This window comes from Cuculus canorus, chromosome Z, assembly GCF_017976375.1.
Source record: "Cuculus canorus isolate bCucCan1 chromosome Z, bCucCan1.pri, whole genome shotgun sequence".
Lineage (NCBI taxonomy): Eukaryota > Metazoa > Chordata > Aves > Cuculiformes > Cuculidae > Cuculus > Cuculus canorus.
The window spans coordinates 18,371,201-18,395,729 of record NC_071441.1 but is presented as its reverse complement, the minus strand read 5'-3'; the positions used below and the strand labels follow the sequence as shown (position 1 = coordinate 18,395,729).

Genomic DNA, 24,529 nt, shown 5'->3' with positions numbered 1-24,529 from the left:
GTGAGGGAGCGGCGTGGCGGGGCGGCGGGAGCCCGGGGCGGCGGCGGGCGGGCGGCGGGCGGGCGGAGCGGGGCGCTCCGGGCGCTGACATTTGCAGGCTGCCCTCCTGATTGGTCCCCGCGCAGAGCTGCTCACGGGTTCATTGAAGTGTTAAGCACCTCCCCGTCTCTCTAAAGGACATTATAATGCAAGAGACCCCCTTTTTAACCACACACCGAATTTTCTTTCATTTAGGCTATCTATATATATGTATATCTTATATCTTATATCGTATATCTTATATCCTATATCTTATATCTATTTTAAATAACTTAAGGCCGCTAAAATTTGGGGGGGAACAGCCTTCACCCTGGAGCGGTGCGCAATGCTGTCTCACGCCGATCTCCTGGACGCCCGTCTCGGTGAGTTTCCCCCGGCACCCCCCCCCCGCCCCGCGGTGTCTGCACCGGCAGCGGCGGCGGCAGCGGCGAACGGGGAGGAAGCCGGGGCAGGAAATTGACAATTTGTTCCTTATTTTACCTTAATGCGATCTAAATGGGCTAATTCCTTTAAAAGTAATTGTACTGTATTAAAGTTTAATTTGATTTAACATCAAAAAAAAAAAAAAAAAGGAGAGAGAGCGAGAGAGGGAGACCTATGGAGCATGTAGATCTACAGCGGATCATTTAATTTCTCTCTCCTCTGTTTTTATATACAAACCTACACATTATTACTATGCTTATTGTTATTATTTTAGGACGTATGAGCTCGATGGTGTTTACAGAGGAGTTCTGGGGGGCCTTTTCCTGCTCACCTGCTCTCTCTCGTCTTTCCTTTTCCTTTTAAAAAAAGAAAAAGAAAAGAGAAATATCTGTGTCTATCTATTTGTAGATATCCATGCGTTTGTTGAGAGGTGCGGAGGGAGGGGAGGGGGAAGGTCGGTCAGAGTAACCGAGGTCCCCGCACATCTGTTGGGGAGGTAAAGCTCCCGCCAGCAGAACGGCTCGAGTGTTCTTTCTTTCTCTCCGTCTTTCTTTCACCAGCCCCACTGGAAAAAAAAAGCTGAACCTGGCAAAACTTGCCCCTTTCCCCCACCCCCCACCTTGGTCTTGCAAGGGGAGACCCGGCAGGGAGCTGGTCATTTAAGCAGGAAGAGGAGATGTAAAGTTTTCTCTGTGCCGGGCTGGGGTCTCTGCGCGCCGCGGAGCCGAGCCGGGCTGCGGGGCAGGCGGGTGGCCGGGGAGCGGCGGGGCGGAGGCGGTGGCTGAATGCCTCTTGGCAGCTCGGTGCGCTGGAAAGCGGTTCTGATGGATACACGCCCGGCTGTAGGGGTGTGACCGCTGCTCCTTTGCTTCCGCAGGGATGAAAGATGCGGCCGAGCTGCTGGGACACAGGGAGGCGGTGAAGTGTCGGCTGGGCGTAGGGGGCTCGGACCCGGGGGGACACCCGGGAGAGATGGCTCCCAACTCGGACACGGTGGAAGGGACCACCCTGCTGCCGGGGGAGGACATAACCACGGTGGGATCCAACCCCAGCTCCTTAGCCGTCAGCGCCAAAGACCCCGACAAGCAGCAAGGCCAGCAGGGCGGCCAGAACCCCGGCCAGGCTGGGCAGCAGCAGGGGCAGCAGAAGCAGAAGCGGCACCGCACCCGCTTCACGCCGGCGCAGCTCAACGAGCTGGAGAGGAGCTTCGCCAAGACTCACTACCCGGACATCTTCATGCGGGAAGAGCTGGCCTTGCGCATCGGCCTCACCGAGTCTCGGGTGCAGGTATGAGCAGCCTACCCCGCGCAGTGCCCGTCCCCGCCACGCCTGTCGGCTCCTTCCCCGGGGCGCACGGCCCGCGGCGAGGCCGGGCACGACCGGGTTGGGGTGGAGTGCCCCCAAAACTCATCCCAACGGCGGGGTCCCCTGAACGCAACAGTTTGATCAGGAAATCTTGAAAGGAACACTCCCCGGTCCCTCTCTTAGCAAAGCTCTTTTCTTGGGGTGTCCCCTTGTTCCCTAACCGTCCACAGAGCGGTGGTCCCGACCAGGGCACGGGCGGAGCTTCCCTTCGTTCCGTGGCCCGACTTGGGGCAAGAGCGATCCCGGGAAGGCACAGCCCGAGCAGGGCGAGTCTCAGCCCTCGCAATAGCTCCGCGCTAAGAGGCGAGCCGGAACCGCCGCGGCATCGCCCCCAGTTCCGCGGCGCGGAGCCCGGCGACTGCCGCGGGCCGCGGGGCCGCTGTCCAGGGTGCTGCCAGCGGCTCCGCTCGGCTCCCCTCGAGGGGGTTTGGACAGCTGCTGTCCAGGGTGCTGCCGCCGGCACGGCCCGCCGACGCCGCCAACGAGACGGGGCGTTCCCCGGGAGGGTCGGGGCGGGGGAGGGCACCCAGGCTCGCCAAAAGGCACTCGGTAAAAGGCAGTTGTATTCGGACTAGGATCTCCCCCGTACTTTTTTTTAATAATGCCTGGGAATGGCCGGGGTAGCAAGTAACTTCAACATCTAGGGCGCATTTTGTTTTCTAAAGTACATACATATGTATGCACGTAGTCATATGTATATATTTTCACACTGGCGCGTAAGAAACTGTTTAGCAGCTAATGAAATTTAGAAATGCAGGAGACGGATCGAAGCGCTAGACTCCTCAGGTCCGATTTTGGTGTGTAGAGGGATATTTTAACCACTTTCTGGGCGAAGTTCCTTCCGAGGAATGAAAGCCTGCATAACAGAAGCACTTGTGGGATGTGCGGGATCCCAGCTCAGCACAGCGCACCGGGGATGCCGCCGCACTTTACCACAAACGGTGTTCAAAATTCCTTTCGGCAAGACTAGACTCCTCAGCTAAATAAAGAAAAGTCGAAAGAAATCGCTAAATGAACGTTTTTATGAACGGAAACGGACTCCCTTCTCGAATGTGACAGCAAATGCACGTCTGCTTTTAAAAAGTAAAACAATTTGACTCAGCCTACACAGGGCTATAATTAGTTTAAATTAAGAAAGAAATTAGATTCACAAATAAAATATAATTGGACAACTGACTCTACGAAAAAAAGAAAACGAGGTCTATTAAACTTTATTGGGTTTCCCAAAGGTTAATGATAGCAATTTCAATATTAGGAGTGTGGTAAATGAAGTAAAATATAAAATATAAAATGGAAATAGTTATTTTCTAACAGCACATCAAAGAAATTCGTAGGAAGAAAGACAAAGTGTTTTAATGGCCTCGGCATAATCTTAAACCAATGCTAATAGCTCGAGACTGCTGATAAAAACAGTTTAATAGAGTGGCAATTTAAATATTTTTTACAATAATGTTCTGTAGTTTAAAAAGTAATCAGATCAACATAACCTTCTTAATTAACACTTCAAAATGATTAACATTATGTCATCTAAGGCAAAATAATTTATGTAAAATGTATTTACTTCACAATCCGATGTATCACTGCTCCTTGACCAAATTTAAATTAAATAGTAATTGGTTTATGTTCTTATACGAGTACTTTACAGTTTTCTTTATAGTTAACAGATTGCCCACACATTCCTTGCAGTATGCGGGCTCCACACTGATTAAGGAATGCTCCAAATAGTTAATTTATAGCGGCTGTATATGTTTTTAAGGGTTTTAGATGCTAGGATAAATCACCACTTCCCTCATTTTAGATCTATATTTAATGTATATGATACATTTAAATAATTATTAGAGCGGCTGGTGTTTAAACGGGAGTCCAATTCCACGTCTGATATTGCTCTGCTTTTCAGGCTGCTGTAATAAAACCATTCTTTTTATAGCATGCCATTATTAGAAACCAATTTCAGAATTATTTATAACCTGGAATGGCTTATTAAGCAGCAATGCGAGAATCATGCAAATTACGCGATCAAATGCAATATAATAAGCATAATCATTAGTCTCTAGCACGGATTAATTAACTTTCAATATTTTATTTACATAAAAACCAAATCAGTGAAATAACTTCTGCACAGTCAGGCTTGGCTTTCAATATTTTATAGGAACAAAAATAATGTGCTGTAATTCCATTGACCGTGTCCCCCACAATGGTCCCGTCACCTGCCACATCTTAATAGGGGACAAGCTGAGAGTATTTTCTAGTTTTCTAATGGAATGAGAAATTGCATTTTCTTCCTCTCCCAGCACTATTAAAGTGTAATGAATTCGGCCCAGAGTTCACGGCTGGCTGATCGAAATGAACCTGAGATCTGAGCTTTAATACAGCTCTCCAGATTTCCTACCAAATCTTCACATTAATCATCCGCTGGATTCCAATGAGATCTTCATAAAGCTTCTGCTCCTGGGGGAAAGGGGAAAAAAAAGAAAAAAAAAAAAAGAAGAAAAACAAGTGATATTGTCACCCCTTCTCTCTCTCTCACCCATTTATAGCTGGGGAATTAAATGGGCTATATATTTTAAAATACATTTACAGTACGTCTATATTACTGTAACAGCAGACATCATCAAGGTAGATTTTTAGATTCCAACCTCCATTAGATTCTCACTGTTGTATTAATAATTTTCAGGGGGTAGTTGCATTTCAAAAAGAGTACGAAGTTGCCAAATGCTCGTGGTTAATATATTTCTAGAGTTGTCATGTGTGCATTTTCAAAATCTCCCCCAGGTTTTCCCTGCGTTTTAATCTGTCATGCACCGGTTTCCAACTGGAAACGTTCACATTTTAAAAGCATATGCAGCGTAGCTATGAGCTGAGGCGATGAGATCTGATGGAGATTCCTTACACCACCAGTAAACCATGAAACATAAAAAGATTCTGTAGCAGCAATTTAACTATTAACCCTAAAACCATAATTGAACGTGATTTTTCGGTTATTCGTATAACATTTAGCTCCCTGGCGGCTGTTCATTGCCCCTAATTCCTCAGCCCGGGTCCGCAGCCGGAGCAGCGCTCCTCTGGGTTTCGAGTGTCCCTGGCTTCCCCCTTTCCACCGGTGCTCTCGGCAGCGGAGTGGCGGGACTCGCTGAGCCCTCTCTGTCTTGCACCGCTTAAGTAAACCGCCTTTGTTTGTTTGTTTGGTTGGTTTTTTACTAAGAAACCCCAAATTCGTGTGGTTTGAAGGAGGGTTTCCCGACCCGGGAAACGGGTTGGAACAGGGCGAGGCTTCCTGGGAGCATTTCCAAGAGCTGTGACCCGGAATTTTATTATGTTTTTTTTGTTGTTGTTGTTTGTGTTATTGTGTTTGTTTGGGTTTTTTTTCCCCGGGAGGAGGCCAGGCTCCTCTCCCGGAGCCTCCCCCGAGGGAAGGTGGCGGCGGGCGGGCCGGACACACGGATTTTGGTTGTAAGGAGTAGCAGCGCTTCGGGGTGAGCGCGGCAGGGGGGGGCCCGGGCGGTGGCTAACGCTGCATGTCGCTGCCCGCCGCCCGCAGGTCTGGTTCCAGAACCGCCGCGCCAAGTGGAAGAAGCGCAAGAAGACCACCAACGTGTTCCGAGCGCCGGGCACGCTGCTGCCCACGCCGGGGCTGCCGCAGTTCCCCTCGGCCGCCGCCGCCGCCGCCGCCGCCATGGGCGACAGCCTCTGCTCCTTCCACGCCAACGACACCCGCTGGGCGGCCGCCGCGATGCCGGGCGTGTCGCAGCTGCCGCTACCGCCGGCGCTGGGCCGGCAGCAGGCGATGGCGCAGTCCCTGTCCCAGTGCAGCCTGGCGGCCGGGCCGCCGCCCAACTCCATGGGCCTCTCCAACAGCCTGGCGGGCTCCAACGGGGCCGGGCTGCAGTCTCATCTCTACCAGCCCGCCTTCCCCGGCATGGTGCCCGCCTCCCTGCCCGGCCCCAGCAACGTGACGGGGTCGCCCCAGCTCTGCAGCTCCCCGGACAGCAGCGACGTGTGGCGGGGAACCAGCATCGCCTCCCTCCGCCGCAAAGCACTAGAGCACACAGTCTCCATGAGCTTCACCTAATGGCCGCAGCCTCGACGCGCCCCTAGACACCCCCCCACCCCCACGCCGCATCGCCCCGCGCCCCTGCCTTGCCCCCCCCCGCCTTCCTTCCCCCACCTGATTTACCAGGGAGTCGACTCAGGATCTGAAATCAGACGCCAACGGTTCGTGGGCCGAGAAACACCCCGATTCTCCCCCTGCCACCCACCCCCCGCATCCCCCGCGCATCCCTCGAAGGCTCGGAGCCCAGCCCCGCACCCCGGCCTCGGCCGCGACCCGGCGCTCCCCCCCGGCCCCCGACCGGCTTTGCAAAGAAACGCGTTTCTGTTATCGTTTTCTTAATTTTCTTAATTTATTTAAGAGCAGTGATCTGCCGCCGGACCCCTCAGCTGCGACGGCGCCGTCGAGGGGTCGGCCGGGAGGGTTTGCGGAGCGCCACAGGGACCCCAGAGAGCATCAAATCAATTTTGATGAAGCATTTATAAGGGGGAGAGTGTGAGAGAGAAGGGAGGGGAAGGGAAAAAAAAAAAAAAAAGATTTTTTTTTTTTGTGAAAGCAAAACACACGGGGGGAAAAAGGCAAAAAAAAAGAAAAAGAAAAAAAAATTAAAAAAAGAAAAAATAAAAAAAAAAAAAGAAGAGAGAAGCAAGAGCACTTCCCTTTTTCGGATCTTTAATTTCGTGACAGTTGAGTTATCGGTCCGCCCTACCTTTATTTACGCATTTATTTACGTTCCTGCTGCTATTGTCCCTCCTGCATCTTCCGCTGCCGCCGTCGGAGGCGCCGCCGCGGCCCCCGCCCCGCCCGGCCCGGCCCCCTGCCCGCCCGCCTGCATGTGCCGGTCACCCCGCCGCAGGGCAGGGCCGCGGGAGGAATGAACAAACGATGTGAAATAGGATGTTTTGTGTAGATAAAGCATTCTTGTTACATACTGTTCGATTCGTGATATGTTTTAACTTACTGTCTGTGCTTATTTATTGCGTTTTGGGTTTCTTAATGAATGTTTGAGCTAATATAAAACATATTAATTGACTTTTCCGGACACGTTTATATCAAGTTAATGTAAATGGATAAATAATATCATTTTCAGTATGTGATATGAATAATTATAGGTTTTGATGTGGCGTGTGAGATATGAGAGGTGTCTTGAAACGCAGGCAAAACAACAAAAAAACAAGACAGGACTTCCCCCTTCGGGATTCACAAAGTCCTTTGTCGCAAGTTTGGGGATAGTTTGCTTGCTTGAATTTTGCATTGAAGCCTTTCATTTATCACAATTTTAATACTTCATGACTAATAAACTTTTGTTAATCTTTCTGCGTGGTTTGCCTTGAGGCTGCGAGAGGCGCGAGGCTCGGAGCGGGGCGGGGGGCTCGGGGGAGCGGGGCCGCAGGAGCCTGGGGGGGCAGAGGAGGGGCTGCCTCGGGGCCCCCAGCGCTCGGGGTCGAGGGCTGGGGGCTCAGCTGGAGCGGGAGAAGACGGGGGGGGATACGCCGCAGACCTTTTTTTTTCCCGGCGCAGTTGCTGTCGGTGAGAATCCCACGGAAGAGAAAACGCTCGGTTTGCCTTCGCTCAAACTTTGACACGGGTGAAATAGAAAGCGCAAGACTTAGGTAAGCATGGTCCAGCCCGGTTTGGGTTTATTCCGCGCCCCAGCCCCGGTTTCTTTTTTAATGCAATGCACTGAGACCTCTTCTCCTTGTACATCAATTACACACCTTTTAATTACACACCTGAGAGCGTCCAGCTCCATAGGCACCCGCAGAAGGGTCCTTGCCTGCTCCAAAGTGCATATTATGTATGCATATTTAATTTAAAAGAGAAATAGAAGGAGAATAAACTATTAGCGGTCCAGGCCTGGAGTGAGTCTGCTGTGGGTCACCTGAGGAATAAGCCCTGCACCCATCTGCAGGAACCGTCTGGCTTTGGTGCCAAAAGAACTCAAGACGCTCATCCTGAGGGCAAGGCAGGTCCCATGCCATAATCCATACTACAAATAATGCCTGGGGTAAGAAAGCTCTCTGCCCTATCTCTTCTTCCAGCCCCTCCTCTACTCCACAGACCAGCCTTGGGCTAAGCAGTAGCCCCTCTGCATCAAGGCTTGGGTCCGAGTCTAAAATTCAGAACCAGTTTAGGTCGGCTCTTAAACACACAGGTGCACGGGGCGTGTACAGAGTAGGGCTGGTCAGTGTGGAAGCAGCCTCCTTATCCCACGGGTACCCTTGCATGGGCTGTGAGGAGCGGCAGCTCAGCTGGGGCATCCCTTGGTCCTTCCAGTCCCACAGGGGCCCCTTCCCTGTGCCATGATGTGCTGGCAGGAAAAGCAAGTCTCCTCTTGCATGCAGAGGAGGGCGAATCTCTCCCTGCTTCCCCCAAATGTATGAAAGGTTGTTTACAAGCATGTAATTTTTACAGCGGCTTTATATTGTTATAAGCAAGACAGCTTTATGATGTAGGAATGTCGTAAAGCATGGTATGGAAGATCTTTAAAAAATATGTGCTTTTTAATGGTAGAGAAAAATGTTCTTTCTGGCTAGGGGCAGGGGATTGAGATGCAACCAGTAAGATCCAACTCTTGGCACCAAATGCTGCAACTCTACGGAAGAGGCCTTACAAAGGTCCATCGCCTGAATTCTAGCTCCTAAAATATCCATCATTTCCTCCATATTCTAATGCAACCGTTGTCCTGGTTATGAGCAAAGCTTTTTGATCCTACCCAACTTTGATACATTTGTTTCCATGGCAATAAATCTTCATGTTCTGAGTCCTGGAGCTTTTTGAAACGTACCCTTAGCACCAGCTGAAGCTTTGCAACGTAAAACATCTAAGTTCATGCTCTTATGTATTTAACACGGATGAAAGTAAAGTGATGGCAGGTTTCACTCATACATGTTACAGTTTGTGTGCGGGTGATTTTATTACAAAATCTCACTCATGTTGATGTTAAAAGATAAAAATTAAACAGCACGGACTAGTTCTATCTAACAACGGTAAGAGCTTTCCTTCATTCACATAAAGTGGTCAAAATAAATGAGTGAATTTCACGTAAACCAAGAGGGAACATTTATGCAGAATAACAATTAGCCTATTACCGACTAAGTAGTTAGGCACTGGGTCTGCTGCAAGCTGAGCTTATTTGCTTACCTTAAGGTGTGTTTTAGCTTTGAGCAATTCCGCCCAGAGTGTAAATAGGCTCAGATTTATGTTTGTATATAGGGATTAATTTCCACACCAGCACATATCCACATACATTTACTTCGCTCTAAACACAACATCACCCCTAATGTCTAAGGAATATACATAATGATAATGTCACTGAACACTGAACATTTGCTCTCTTGATGAAATGCTTTGGCGCTCTCTCTCTCTCTCTCCTATGTTCTTCTTCTCAAACCCCCCTGGAAGGCAGAATCTGCTCATACCCGATGCTGGAGATTGCGTTCACTGAGCAATTACTAACACTGGAAGAAAGTTTGTGCAAGGCAAGGGATCAGATAACACTGCAGCAGGGATTACATTATCGCACCAGCAGCAATGATCCTTGCTCCTAGAAATGAAAATGTGGTTTAATTTGTGTTGTGGTCTTTAAATTTTCATTTTTCAGAATAAAAATCTCTGCACATGAAAATGTGTCTTACAGTAATGGAGGTATGGCAGTTAACCTGTCAGTTGAAAGTATGTAACCTTCCTTTTCTCCTTTTCATGACAAAGGTAATCTCATCTGGGGGCATTTATGTGAAGAAATAACAGCATGGCATGGTGAAACCACTGGCTCATTAATCCTGGCATCTACTTCCTGCAGGGCTTCTTGATTAGTTAGATTCATTCATCGTGTATTTTGGAGTTTTTGATTTCTTACCACTGGCCAGGTTCACTGAGTTCAGGCTAAATTGAGCTAGAAGCAATGTTTATTAGTAATTTTGTAATACAGACTACCCTAATAATTCAGTACAAATATCTCATCTGAAACATATCCATTCACCCTAACACCTAATGCTGTTTGCAGCTATGTTCAGAGACAAATGAGAGAATGCAAGTGATTGGCTATGTATTTTTTAAATTATTAATATGAGAGCTAATAGTGAACTCCTCTTAATTTCCAATGTTGGAATTAAGATTCTTCTTTTTTTTAAAAAAAACAAGTCCTTACACAGAAGGAGTCACCTCTTGCCTGCTGTTAAGGCTGAGCGCGGAGCAGTTGGTCTGGGAAGCCTGGTCTATTCGCCTGTCAGCATAAAGATGAAAGGGAGAACAAAGGAATTTTAGTTTTCTCCTCACATGTGCTGTAACACAGGAAAAACTGTAAACACTACTAGAAGAAAAGGAAGACGAGTCCTCAGACGTTACCATCCTGTAATGTCACAGTTTATCTTAACTCTGTGATAGCTGTAATACACTTACGTCTTGGACAAAAGGGACAAAGAAGCAAAAGCCCTGATCCTGCAGCCTTCAAAGTCCATGCTGACCTGGCTGCAAGTTCAGCAGATGCCTGTGAGAAGACTTCCAGGATCAGTGCTCAAAAAACTGTTCTACCAGAGAGCTTTTCCCCATTCCATAACCTCTGTTTTCTAAAAGAGATGATCACCACACGTAGATCACTTTCAGATGTCTGACTGCAGCTTGCAGCACATTGGCTCATCCAGTCATTGGTGAGATCTAGGGCCTGTAAGCCAGTTTGACTTGATGAAGATACACGATGTGCCCCCAAATCTCTGGGCAAGACAGCTGACAGCCATGGCTTAATTCAGAGAAGAAGAATTTGCTCCAAAAAATGCAAGGCCTACAAGCTTCTTTTAAACATCACAAGCTGACTATCACCCATGTCAGTGATCCAACTGTGAGAGGAAAATAGAGGTGGTGGAAGTGGGAAGTAGGGACAGTATGGTTTTGATTTTTTTTGTTTCATCATGACAAGAATAGCAAGAATTGCAGCAAGAATTAGAGGGGCTGTTTGTGCCTGGGAGCAGTATGGCACTGTCTTTGATTATCTGTCATCCTTTTGATGACTTTTTCTTGAGTAACACTCAAGAACCCACAATAACAGATATGTAGGGCCCTCTGTGAGATTTACTTCTACTCCCCAGGGAAAGAATGGCAGGAGGGTGTCTCTCTTTTCGTGGTGCTTACAGCCAGAGCTTGTGCACAGATCAGCCCATCTTTGTCTTCCTCTTGGGATGTTGCACAGTGGTGTGGGTGGGAGTTCGCTGCTCATATTTGGCAATAACTTGTGCCTGTTTCAGCTTCTCCCAAGACCATCTTCGAAGCTCAAGAGCTCTGCTTCGCTTTTGTGTTGCATCATTCATCAATGTTTATAATTTAAAACATTTTTCAGAGCTAAAATTATACTTCTATGAGCTTTGTAATCTGCCAGAGGGCAATCACTCCCTGGGAAGAAGGAATCCACTGGCATTTGTACAAGATTTGCCATTGGAGATTATACAAGCATTCTGCAGAGATGCTCACCCTCCTTCGAAGGTCGAGAAGGAAGATGCAGAATATGCTTAATATACTGTCTGTGAGGGTGATGTTCTCTCTTGACCCCCACACACAGAATGTGCCTTGGAGTATGAAGTTTGATTAGCCTCTTCTTGCAGCACGGGAAGCATCATTGTAGTGATCCAAAAAGTACTTTGGGAAAAAACAAACTACAGACTTTCTCTTGCTGACCTCCCGCTACAGTGAATTTCATAAGCTGACGGTGCACCCTGTAAGGACACATTTCTTTTTTACTGGTTTCAATTTATAGCCCTTTAATATAATTTAAATGGCAGCTATGATTCCCTGTGGCTCCTTTACAAGCTTTTAAGGTTTATTTTTCTGCTAACTTTTTAAAGAACATTTCAGAATGACTATGAGCACCCTTCTCTATTTTTCTGTATCTAATAATTAAAAGGAAGCACCACCCCCAGTTTCAAGGCATAAACATCATTTTATAATGAAATTCCTGTGTACTGGAAGGCCGTGATGCTGAGATTCCTGCCTTATATTACAGCCCAAGCAGAACTTGATTTGACTGTAACATGAGGACTCCCTGTATCATTGTAACCAAAGTTGTGCCCACAGTCACAGTCGATGTAAGTCAGTGATATACCAGCTAGGAAGAAGACGTGATATTTGAAGGGGCCATAGCGTGGTCTAGATGGTCTTTGGCATGGCCATTACACAGTGCGTTTTTTTGTGTACCCAGAGCTCCCAAGGCCAGGAAACATTGAGGGAGTCCCCAGCGGGACAGGGGCTCTCGTTAGCAATGTCACTTGGCTTACAGGCTTGTGTTGTTAGGCAGATGTCCACTGAATTCAGATTTATAAACAAAATTGAGTGTAAAAAGATATTTCAGCAGCTACACAACCACAAAATGTCACCAGAAATTAACCAGCTTTGCTCTTTCAACTGGAGAACAAAATGAAAAGTCTACAGAAGGTCAGACATATAAAAATGCATTGAGATGAACAGGGGAGAATATTAAATTACTAAATAAAGAATTACACTTCGTACAGTTGGTGGCTCTAATCTTTTTACCAGCTATAAGCAACAATTAACACCCACAACTGTATTCACTGCCATCTTGTGTTCTTATCTTCAGATAGTGGTAGTAAATAAATGAATCATGCTTTATTCTTGAAATTTTAATTATTCTAAGATACACTCAAAGACAATTCCACTGTATGTTATATTACTGTCACGTCACCCTTTTGTGCTTTTGCTTCTGTGCAATTTTAAGCTCAGGTTTACCTGAACTCTGACTGGACAGATTCCCATCCTGCTATCCTCTGAGGGACCCCATCTAGTTAAAGACAGCTACAATGGAGATGCTTTATAAAGGATGCAGGATCCTGTGTTATTGTCTGATTGCTCTGGCCTTTCTTACTATCTCGCACAAGAAGCTGCTGCCTCTGATCCACTCATAGTGTTGTTCACAACCTTACTTAAATCATACCTTTTCCATTTCTCTTGGAGGTGATTCTTGTCTCATTTACAATAATTGCTCTAATAGTCCTTCATTCACATCTCCTCCTCTCTTAGCCTCTCCAGTATGGTGTAAATCTATAGATTTCATTCTCAGATCTTAAAGTCAATCAATTACACCCAAAATATAAAGGCAGCCTGTTACTTGTTAATGCCTTCCATACACATCCTTCTTTAGGTTTTAACTCTTGACAGCAGCTGTTTCCGTGATTGCTTGCTAAATGAAAGCATCCAGTGTTGCAAGTATTTTTGTGAACTGTATCTAAGTATCTTAGTACCTAAATCTCCTCTTTAAAGTAATGTGGGCTGCCATGTTGCATCAATTTTAATCCCCTTGTTACCTTCACCAGCTTCTTACCAAACTCCACAACTAGTTAAGAATTTTCTTCTTTATCAAAAAATGTCCTTTGACCTTGTTCTATTCAAAGTCTCTACCAATACACAAATCTCTTCTTTCCATTAATTATACCTCTCTGATTCTGGCCACCTTTGACATCAGAGTGGCCCAGGCATTCTAGAAGTGCAATTTCTACCAAGCCACAAAGTCCTAACTCATCCTTATAGCTCATCTTGAGCCTTATATTTTACCTCTAGCTTCAGAATCACTTTATGAGTGAAGAAGTTTGGGATCCTCCCGATGAAAAATTATCTAGCTACCTGCTCCTGCTCTCACCAATACCTCTAGGATTTTGATACCTTTCTGATTACAAGTGTGAATTACACCAGATGTAAAAGGATTTAGCACACCATTCCTGGCTGTGGCTTTCATCCTCACCTTCTGCCATCATCAAGTGTGCCACTCCACTTGCCACAGTGGCGAACCTCTGTGGAATGACATTGATACTTCTAGGTCACATTTACATCTTCACATTCACAAATTGGCAGAAAAAATTCAAATGGGTTGGCACTTACCCATCAGCAAATAATTTAGTGGCAAAAGTCTTCCTCATTCTACATACTTAGAGCAGTTTTAATCAGTCCTGCCTCATATGAGAGTCCGTGTAGCAGTGGAAAATCCTGAAGGCACCCTGTTCGCACTAGTTTCTTGAGAGGCTCCCAGAGGAGCAGATTGACTGCCAAAGGCACCACTAGTGCTCTAGTCAAGCCACACTGGCCAGAGTAGCTGTGCAGTGGGCCAGCTCTTTGCTTCCACACCTTTCAAGAGACTAACATAGTCTTTGGAGTAGCTGGATAGGATGTCTCTGCTGGCAGCTAAGTCTGCCCTGCCATGCTCCAAGAATGCAACATATGAAAAATACTCTCAGCTTTCCATTCCTGTGGAGAAACAGCCATAATACAGAGCATTGTGGATAACTATGCTGTGCTGTGTTTAAGGACAGGCAGCTGACATGTCGGCAACTTGTTGAATTGCTCTTTCACTGCTCTACTTTACAGCATTATCCTAGAGAACAAGCAGCTTTCTCCTATGGTGGCTTTACCAAGGATTATAGTGGCACTCTTGCATTTGCAGGTAGGTTTTTTCCCTACCTAAACATTCCCTGTCTAAAGTAGGTATTTTCACACATTCCCAGTTGGTTCTAGTGCCTACATTGATGCAACTAGCGCTGATTTTCAAGGTGGCGGTACTGAAACTCCTTAAGCTTTATGCTGCAGTTCTTCGTGCCCAGGCTCTCTGAATACCAGATTCTTAGGACGATGCATGTGTCATTGGAATGTGGAGGCACATAGAAAAACCTCACATACTTTTAAAGTTTATTCTTACAGACTGAATTCAGACTGCAGTTTATACGCATTTGGGGAGAGGATGATAGGCACAGAGGGTGGATGACAGGCTTTCACAGCACAGTACGAGACCCTCTTTCTCTCCACTGCCTAAGTAAGGGACCAGACTGCAGCAGACTTGCTCCAAATCACTCCTTGCTGACTTCAGTTTAGGCACCATAGCCCATTCAAATGTCCTAAATTTCACCTGCACTCACTGAAGGCATATCTCTGAAGATTCTAAGAAGTGACAAGAATAAGCCAAATATACAAAGCAGCAGGTTTACATTGAGTTTTGGTTGTCTGTAGATGGCTGGATATGGCTTGGGTGCCACTACAGAACTTTGTCTGCCACACTGGGATCCAGTGCCAGGGCTTGGAGTCCAAAATGCTTGGAGTCCAGACATGATTCACTGGACTGGAGTTGTATTTCATGAGTAGTAGTAACAATTTTAGAATCTTACTATGCTTTATTTACTGGTCATATTGCATGTGAGCTGTTTCACATTGCCACAGAAACCCTCGCTTGCATATGAATGTTATTATGCTCTCAACCGTTTCTGATACCTCATGGATTTTTTGCTCTTTTCTCCCTGCTAATCTATTTTTTTAGACCAACAACTCTGCTTCAATGCCAGCACCTGCCCTTCTAATAGTATAACTATTTACTGCATCATTGTGCTCTGCTTTCATTTTATGTTGTCACATTCTCCACGACATTATTTGAAAATTGTCAAAACCCCCAGTGAGAAATTTCTACCAGGGGGAAAATAAGAAACACAAATGGTGCAGCCTGGTTACCATGAAAAGGCACGGAGACTGAAGTCATACCACGCCTCTTCAGTGTGATCTCCTTCTGGACTCAGGCTGAGGCACTCAGCCCACATATTCTACAGGAGCTGGTGTTTGTTTCATCTTGTTATGTTTACTTTCAGCATGGATGTTGTAGTCAGCTCCAGGTCCCTCTGGACAGATCTGTGCTGTGTTTCCATCATTGTCTTTTATGTCTTTCATTTGATAGAATTCACTTCTTTCTTCAGCAACAAATGTCCATGCAGTGATCAGTGAATTATTATAAAATCAGGAATTGCTTGTATTGAGTTAAATCTCCAGGACTGAGCTAGCCTGAGTTAAGCTAAGTGGCTTTAACCGAATCAAATGCACTAGAAGGAGAAGAAAAAATAACTCAGTGAGTATGTTGAATTGAGTGCTTACTATCAGCAACCACCAAACGTTTCCCTGAGCTCAGTCCCCAAACATCTCTACCTATAGTTGCTCAGAGTTGCTTTGTCCTTGTCAAGGTGGTTCTTAGGAACAGAGAAGAAGGTGGGTTTTGCAGTGACTCGTCAGACCCCTCCAGCTGGGTGGCATCTGCAAGCTGTGGCAGTACAGGACATGCTGCAACCTTTATACTCTGGGTAAGGAAGAAAACACATTTTGGAAAGAATGGTACATTCAGGGAATTAAGTAATCAGAACAGCTTAGCTATACAAGAACAGACCTCTAGGGTGTTGCTTGGTGTTTTCATGCTGTTTCCCAACTTCCATTCCATGTGCCCCAGAACTTCACCGAAGTTACCCCTGAACGATGCCATATTTCAAAACCCCTGAAGGTAGCTGCTGAACTACTCAGCCGCTCTGGCACAGGGAGGTGTTCCTAACATGCCTATGTCCCTGCCTCCCCCAGTGGCAGCAAGTATCTCAATTTCCATGAGCTGACTTCAGCCAGAATGGACATACTGGGTGTTTGCCTGCACTCCAGAGGTCAGGAACACTTTTCTTCAGGTGTTACATCAGGGTCCTTCAGAGCACAGATGGGGGTTAAGAAGCTGCTGTGGAAGATGCCACCACAGAAGGGAGCAGCTCAACCATTGCCAGGCTGGCTGACACTTATAAGGACACTTATAAGCATTTGTTTCTCCATGTGCTAGTATTATATGAACCATGTCTTCTGCAATCTGGGAAACAAGGATTTTCCAAAACAAGAGATCCAGAGGTCTGCTTTGTAACCAAACAGTTTAAGATTGACCCAGACAGAATGTTCCTCAGCTGTTCCACAACCTCCTGAGTAGAACAAGGTCATTTATTTCTGCAACTGGCTTGTAGAAGGACGTGAGGGCTATTTGCAGCTAAAAAAAAAAAATTCTAGTGGTACACATTTAGAGTCTCTCTTCTCAATCAAGAAGCCAAATACAAACTGGTACGGTAGGCTTATGAGGCACACAACTGCTGGACATCTGCATATCTTGCTCCATGTAAAAAACATGTTATTTTGTCATGCTTTATGTCCTTTAGTTGAAAGTTACATAGTGTCCTGTATCTGATATGGCTGCATAGAGGGCTTAAGCTAATGCTGGTAAGAAAAATGTGAAAAATAAACCCTGTCTCCCCACCCCCAAAACAAAAATACATCGAGTAATTTAGGCTGAATCAATCTCAGAATATCTTCAGAATAAGGCTGGTGTCATTTTCTAAGTTTTGTTTGGCTAATCCAATGAGGCTACTAAATATTGCCAAGTATTATGGATGTGAAGTCAAAAAGCTTTTTTTCAGCTCAGCTGTGCTGAATGGCAATTACACATTCTGAACAATCATACAACTTCTTTAATCAAATGAGGTAATATGAAATTGGCTAGATTTTCCTCAATACTTTCAACTTCAGTGAAAAATACAATAATTAAACTCTCGGTACACTGACTTTCAAACCTCTGTGCACTCTCAGCCCCCTCCCTTTTTCTGTCTCTGGATAATAAATCCTTATGAAATCTGCCACCACGACTGAGACAGGTTGTGAAATTGTTTAATAATGTTGACTCAAGTAGTGACATAATTTGGAGACTTTCAGCTTTCTTGCAACATCTTTAAAGACAACTGTGAGCTACTGGATGTGACAGAGCAGATACAGGCCCAAGCAGCAGGAAAGAAGGTGGGTACAGAAATGAGGGTTCTGTATCTGCTGTGGAGATTGAGGTGGGTCTTTAGGGAGAGGAAACCCTAATGTTGTCCTTTCTCTTCCCCTGGTGGGCCCCATCTTACAAGCCCTACTTTGAACACCTCTCTTAGGAGAGGGATGGAGACAGTCTCATATCTTGAAGACCGGTGAGGGTGCTGAAGCCTCTCTTGGCAGCCCAAGCAGAACATTTTAACGTGCCTGGAAAATAAAAACATCTAGAGGAAGGTAAACCCCACAGAGTCAATTGCTTTGTCCGTTCTGAAAAGCAACAGCTGCATCAGGCTCTGGGCACTTGCTGAACCTGTGTGGAGTCAACAGTTGGACTCCGGGAGCATTTGTTTTACAAAACTGATCGTTTTGCCACGAAGACGCTATTTTAAGAAGGAGATAAAGAACAAGCCCACGAGGTTCCTTCTTGCTATTGTGCTTTTTCATCTGTGAATGACATTAGCCTAACTCCAGCAAAAATTATCAGGGTGTATCTCAAGTGGCTGTATATAGGAAAAAAAAAAATCACTTTTGTTCCTTGCACAGGAGATGATGTGAGTCTGAGCACCCTGGCTCTGGTGTGACAACCACACTGTGTTTCAAAAGGCAGTTCAACTCCCATGAAGTATTGCAAAATAATAACATGCTCCCCAAATATCTTGTGATTTTATAAGTATGTATCTAATAAATCTGAACAACATCTATCTAAATGGATGTAAAATGTTGCCTCAAAATCTGGGCTGTAATTCTAAAGATGCATGGAAAGAAGGAAAAAAAAATTCCTAGCACTAGTAACAGATGTGAAATTACATTAGATAAATATAATCATTAGTTTCAGTCTCACCCTGGTTAATTTGTTTGTGGAAATGTGCAACCCATTATTCATTAGGTAATTTTTCACACATTGATTAGAAAGCCATGTCGAATTGTGACCCAGCACATTGGGGTTTGCCTATCTCGCAGTGAACTATATCGCTTACTATAGTGGAAATGGGGGACAAAATGTTTATCTCAGGCTGATTTTGTGCCAATAAATAAAGTAAATCAATAGCCAGTGAAGTGTGAACGACATTTCTCTGCTGTATAATATGGTTTTGGGGGCAATTTGACATGCTACAAGGGGAAACAAGGGTCTTGAACAGAAAGGTAATAAAAGCAAATCATGCTGGTAACTGTTACTGAAGTCTTGCATTTTTCTCTACAGCAGCTTTAAGATTAGAAAAATAATGCATATAACAGTCTGAAAACGTTGAGACACTCCCCATGTTTGTAAACATTGGGGATCAAATCCAGATGTGGTTGAGGGAGGGGCAGATTTCTGGGAATTGCCGTTCCTATGGATGCCGGCTCTGCATTTAGATGGGACCCTGAACGGTGTTGGCAGTACTGGTGTTTCCCCGACAACACTTGCATCCAGCGACTTCTCTCTGGTAGCTGCCTTCCTAACGGATTAAATTCTGAAGCTATAAATAGTTTTGCATCAAATCACAGAAGCAGTATTCCCATATCCCCGTGAGACCACTGCAGCATGGATGCAGCTTATTTTAAGTGGCATTTGCTGCCAGTGTAAACTGGTGGAACTTCACCAGCTTCCATGTCTTATAGCAGTTCGCACCAGCGAAGGAAACTGACCTCTCACTGCTGTTACTCAGTGTTGATATTTTGCCTTTGTGAATTGCAGAGAAGTTAAAAAGGAGAGAATGACACATTTGTGGCTGGTGCTGTTATGCCCTTGTGAAATTACTCTTCTCCAAAGACAGCTTAGGCAATGTAGGTACACAATCAGTACAGTTGAAGGCAGTCTTCAGTGATATCTCAGAAACGAGCCTCAGATATCACCATGGCTGGTATCAGGACATGACAAACACAGGGAAAACAGCTCCTTTAGCAAACTCCAACAGGTATAAAACTCTGTAGTCGAGTTGCCTACAATGCCCTGCACAAACCGTCACAAACATTCGCAGCAGTCTATGTAAGGCAATAATAGACTCAGTTTTGAGGAAACACAGTATAATAAAGTCAGCCAACCCCAGACAGGAGCCTTCCCAACTCTGTGACCATGGCTTTTGGTTGGTCTTGTTTTGCTCCTGTGGATATCCAAGAAGCCACATCTGCCCTGCAACTGGGGACACCACAGGGGCTGCAGTGGGCACTGCTGATTTCTCAGCTCTAAAATCTGGTTAATGATTCGGCCATTAAACTGAATTTTGGCCAGCGCAAGCAGCTAAGGAGAGGTTGTTCCTGTGTCACCCCAAAGAAGATTTTCTGCTTTCTGGTTCATCCCTTCCCCATCACCCCAGTCTTAGGGGCAGAAAGGTTCTGAAGAAGTTGGGCCAAATCAACAGAAAAACTGCAGTTAATTACCTGGCTGCAATAATAAGTCTCATTGCCCTGGTGCTAAGTAGTTTAACAGGAGGTGAGTTGTTCAAGCAGCGGATTGCTCTAGAGAAACTTTCATAGTTAGGAAGCAAGCAATCCCATTTCCTTGGGGTCCTGGCAGCTACTCATGTGGCACAGTCCCTCTCGGTTGCATGAGTATCTGCCAACCACAGAGTGGGCAGCACGGAAGTCTTCATGTGTATCCAAGATGCTTTGATGAAATCATACAATCTGTCTGCTGAAATCAGAAAGGAACCAACTTCTGATGTGTTTTTAAATAAAAATAAATAATCGATGTAATAAAAAATACCAATAAATCTTAATATAATTTGAAATTGCCTATTAATGTTGCATTTGTGGGTTTCATAGAAATAAAATTAAGTTGTCTGAAACAGTTGCTACCTGAATGTCTGCAAAATATTAGAACAACATGTCTGTTAAACACATAGGAGTCTCTTCTAATACCAAACAGGAAAAAGCAATATATATCTGCCAATTTATAAGGTGCCTCTGCCTGGAATTTTAAGCCTCAGGTGTTTTCTTTAAAATAAATATTAAAATAACTTGCATTTTTCCACATAATGCAGACTACATTAAGGCAATTAACATTTAATTAACAGCAGGTTTTCCTCAGCAGGTCAGATTGCGAAGGGCTCACTGTTGTTGCCATAGAAAGTGGAAGGCTGGGCTGTTTAGTTTCCAGAAAAGGAACAGCTGTGTTTGAGCCCTGACAGTCTGAAATCATCCTGGGTAGGCTATAATGCTCCAAAGGACAAGGAGACAAGAAGGTTGTCATTGTCACAGAGACCATCTCAGGCTGCTGGAGAATGTCATCTACGTTAGAAATCACTGTGCTGTTGTTAGAGTATTTTTTTTAATTGAACTGCCAGTAGAGCTTTAAAACTCCTGTAAGCACTCAGTAAGCTAATTTAGCTGTTTTCCTCTGATATGCTTCTTAATTGTGTGAACAGAGCAGTGCAATTATTTTTTACAGTTTTGCTTTTCATCTTTTATTTTTGCTGCTTCTCTTCAGATTCTTCATTCTTTCTCTTGGTAGCCATTTGGGGCTTGTTATGAATATTATCCAAGAATAGTTAGATGCACACATTTCATTAAGAAGTCACATTGTTGCTCTGAATTGAAAGCTGCTATCAAGATAGTGCAAACAATATTTGTAAAGGGATCTTTAGAAAAGACAGAAATACTGAAATGAATATAACAAGATAGATGTAGTGAATCTGTAATAACACAGACTAATGTCTCCTGGGAAAAAAGAAAAAAAGCAATCTCAGTGAGAACTTGGAAGAGCATGGGGGCTCCCAGAAGGCTGGTGGAGTTTGCCTTTTCTCTTTAGCAGCTGCAAGACAAGCTTCTAAATGACGATATCGATGAAATACAATAGCAACAACAACTGACTGTATTTTCCAGTTGCATGATTCAAGGCTTAATGCTGTGGAAGGAGGTTGTCCTGGTCTGCTCCTAGACTTTGACAACTGTAGACAGAGTGGCGGTTACAGTCCAGGGCAGTCAGGCACAGAGATATTCGGATTGAGAAAAATCCCATAAATGGCTTAGTTTGTGGTTTTATTCCTTGATTCTCTCTAGAGGAGAGCAATAGATCAGCCTTCCTTTTGATAACAGATTTTAACCATCAAAAGTTATCTATCTGTTCTGGTGAACTCGTTAGGTCCCGTGCCTGTGTGTCTTTGCTAAAGGGTTTGGTGGAGAAGAACTGTGATGTAGTGACAGACGTTAGGGAAGTTGTAATCCCAAGAATATTTTACATATATATATATATATATATAAGTCTTATGAGGAGGCTGGGAGAGCTGGGATTGTTTAGCCTGGAGAAGAGGAGGCTGAGGGGAGACCTTATTTTTCTCTACAACTACCTGAAAGGAGGTTGTGGAGAGGAGCAAGCTGGCCTCTTCTGCCAAGTGACAGGGGACAGGACAAAGGGGAATGGCCTCAAGCTCTGCCAGGGGAGGTTCAGGCTTGACATCAGGAAAAAATTTTTCACAAGAAGGGTCATTGGGCACTGGCACAGGCTGTTCAGGGAGGTGGTTGAGTCACCTTCTCTGGAGGTGTTTAAGGGACAAGTGGACGAGGTGCTGAGTGGCATGGTTTAGGGAGCGTTAGGAATTGTTGGACTGGATGATCCAGTGGGTCCTTTCCAACCTAGTGATTCTATGATTCTATGTATATATATACATATATGTAATGGATATCACATATGTAAGTCCCAGGAAAAGGAATGAATCCAGATGACCATTTAAAAACAGTATGTTGGTGACTGCTATGTTGATACTGTTCCTCAGACTTTGGAGCAGACTTAAAGAAGCACTAAGTACAAGAAGAAACTAATCTGCTGAGGGCACACAGGCAGGAGCAACAGTCCCTCTAGCTGCGAGCAGCATGGCCAGCCTTCCTCAGCATGGTCCTTCAGTGGTGTTAGGTAACGCTATGGAATGCACTGGCCCAGGAAGGCCAAGATGTGTGGCTAAGATACACATGAGAAACACACCAGTGGAACGAAGCTACTGCTCTCTGCCTTCACTTATTGGTGCCAGGAACTGCGATCAGGAACTAAATCTTTTCTATGTGAATGCATTTTGGGCTGCTTGTCCTTGGTAGGCTCTTGGGAGCAGAGTAGGGCTGTGGGCACCCTCCTTACAGGCCCCAGAGGTTCAGCCACCAGCCAGGGCTACGCTCTCAGGAGCTCTTCAGGTCTTCTTTCTCCACTTGGGGGGGTTCTGCTTTATGGAAAAAGCTTCAAAAAGAGAACTAAAGTGATTTAGCACTGTACTTGTCTTCAAGCATAGGTCTATGTACCTTTGATGGGGGGCAATTAAGAGTTGTGATTTTCTCATAGTCCCAGTGTGATAGCCTACAAGGATAGCTCTTTCAAATCATGTAAGGAGTACAACACAGAGAGGGGGAGACAGCAGGTTCATATAAATTTGTATGAGGGCTAATCAAAAGATGGTAGGAACCTGCCTACTTGGGTAAATCAGTGCAGAGTCATCAGAGACGAAGGTTTCTGGAGTAATAGCTCCCCAATGCTCACTCCTACTATGCTGCTGACTATAGCAAAAGGAGCTTTGGAAATCTTCCTGTTTGGATGAGACAAACCACACCAAAACTATCCTCTATGGAAACACCTTACACAAGCAGGAGGAGGGTCATTGAGATTTCCTGATACCTAGATTGCCTAGCGTCTGTGCTCTTCCTGGGGTCAAAACAGCATTGTCTCCAAGGCATAGGACGTTGGAACACCCCCAAAAGATGTGCTCTGTGTGAGGGTGAGCCACTGCAGAGTGCAGACTGCTCCTGGACAGGCTGGGTTGTTTCTGAGCTGAGTGTGTAGGGCCCAGCTGTTGTAAATTGGTTGCTATGCCTTGTCTCTCACCTTTCCATTTTTCTTTTGTTTCACTGTTATTATAAAAAATTGGTAGATGGCTAATATTACAAGTCCAGGGCAAAGCTACTCATACGTTTAGTGTAAGGACATTTAAATATTTAAAGCAGATGGTTCCCAATGACCTTACATGTCTCCTTTATAAATGTATGTACTGTCTTATAGAGCCATCTGCATCCCAACATGCAGCTCATATGTTTCCAAGTGTTTCCTCGTTAACCAGCAGAAAACTTTATCTTCTGTCTGACATGAGATAAAGGTTCAAGCTCAGTTACAGTCATGCAAAGCAGCACTCCAGTTGGGAGCAGCATTTAACCCAAGGTAGTGAGGTGTTGTCGTCTTATCTTTACATACCAGGAGCATGAGCAAGGGTAGGATTTGATGCATACTGGTAGGCTTTCTCAATAAGCTGAGTCTGGGAAGTCCAACATGAGGACAAATGATTTGCAAAAGCATAGTGACTGGTAATGACAGGGCATGGACACTGCCTCATGCAACTGCACTGTCTTGGCAAGGCTTTTTGCAAAATGCAAAGCAATGCAGAGTGATGCATGATTTCCCATCACCCTAGATCAGCCTTGCTTCTTGCTCTGCTCTCGTACAGAAGAGCAAAGCAAAACTAGTAAAAGCAATTTTCCATTCTCTGAGGTAGCCAGGGGAGACAAGCTCTGATCTTGTGCTTGTATCACACTCCCTTGACTCCCTGGACTGGCAGCCTTCCTGTGTGAGTCTCCACTGTGCAAAGCTGCTCCATCATTAAAGCAGTTTCACTGCTTTCAAAGAAAAATGCTTTAATTTTTTAGGACTTGCCCTGTGACTGGCTGTGTGCTACCTGCACATTTTGGGTAGAAAATCATCCTAAAGAATTGTTCATAAAACATATATAAGTGGCAGGTAGATGGGAAGTGGCATTCCTCTAATTTAAATTTCGATTAGAAAAAGATACAGAAATGTATTACATGAGGAACTGCTAAGAGTTGTATGGAATATTGTGTTTTAAGACCTACTGTAGATCTATGTCGGTGCCTGTGAAAGGGAGTATAATTAGTGCCCGTACTCTCAGTCATATCAGACTAAAGGTAATGGGGTGTAAGAAATGGTTCATTAGGCTCTCTCAAGTACTTTTACTGTGTCCATACTATTTATACCAGCAGAAAAAATTCAATGTCTTTAAAATCAAGTCAAAGCATTCGCCTTAGATTCTTCAGTTTAAGAAATAACATTGAGTG

The 24,529-nt window shown here is 45.0% G+C and overlaps 1 protein-coding gene across 1 annotated transcript; it reads left to right on the top strand.

Moving 5' to 3' along the window:
• The first annotated feature begins 364 nt into the window (after positions 1-364).
• Positions 365-5,896, top strand: OTP (orthopedia homeobox). Its single transcript, XM_054055106.1, has 3 exons — positions 365-401; positions 1,340-1,749; positions 5,366-5,896. Exons 1-3 carry the CDS (start codon positions 365-367, stop codon positions 5,894-5,896), a joined length of 978 nt encoding a protein of 325 aa, XP_053911081.1.
• Positions 5,897-24,529: the final 18,633 nt, after the last annotated feature.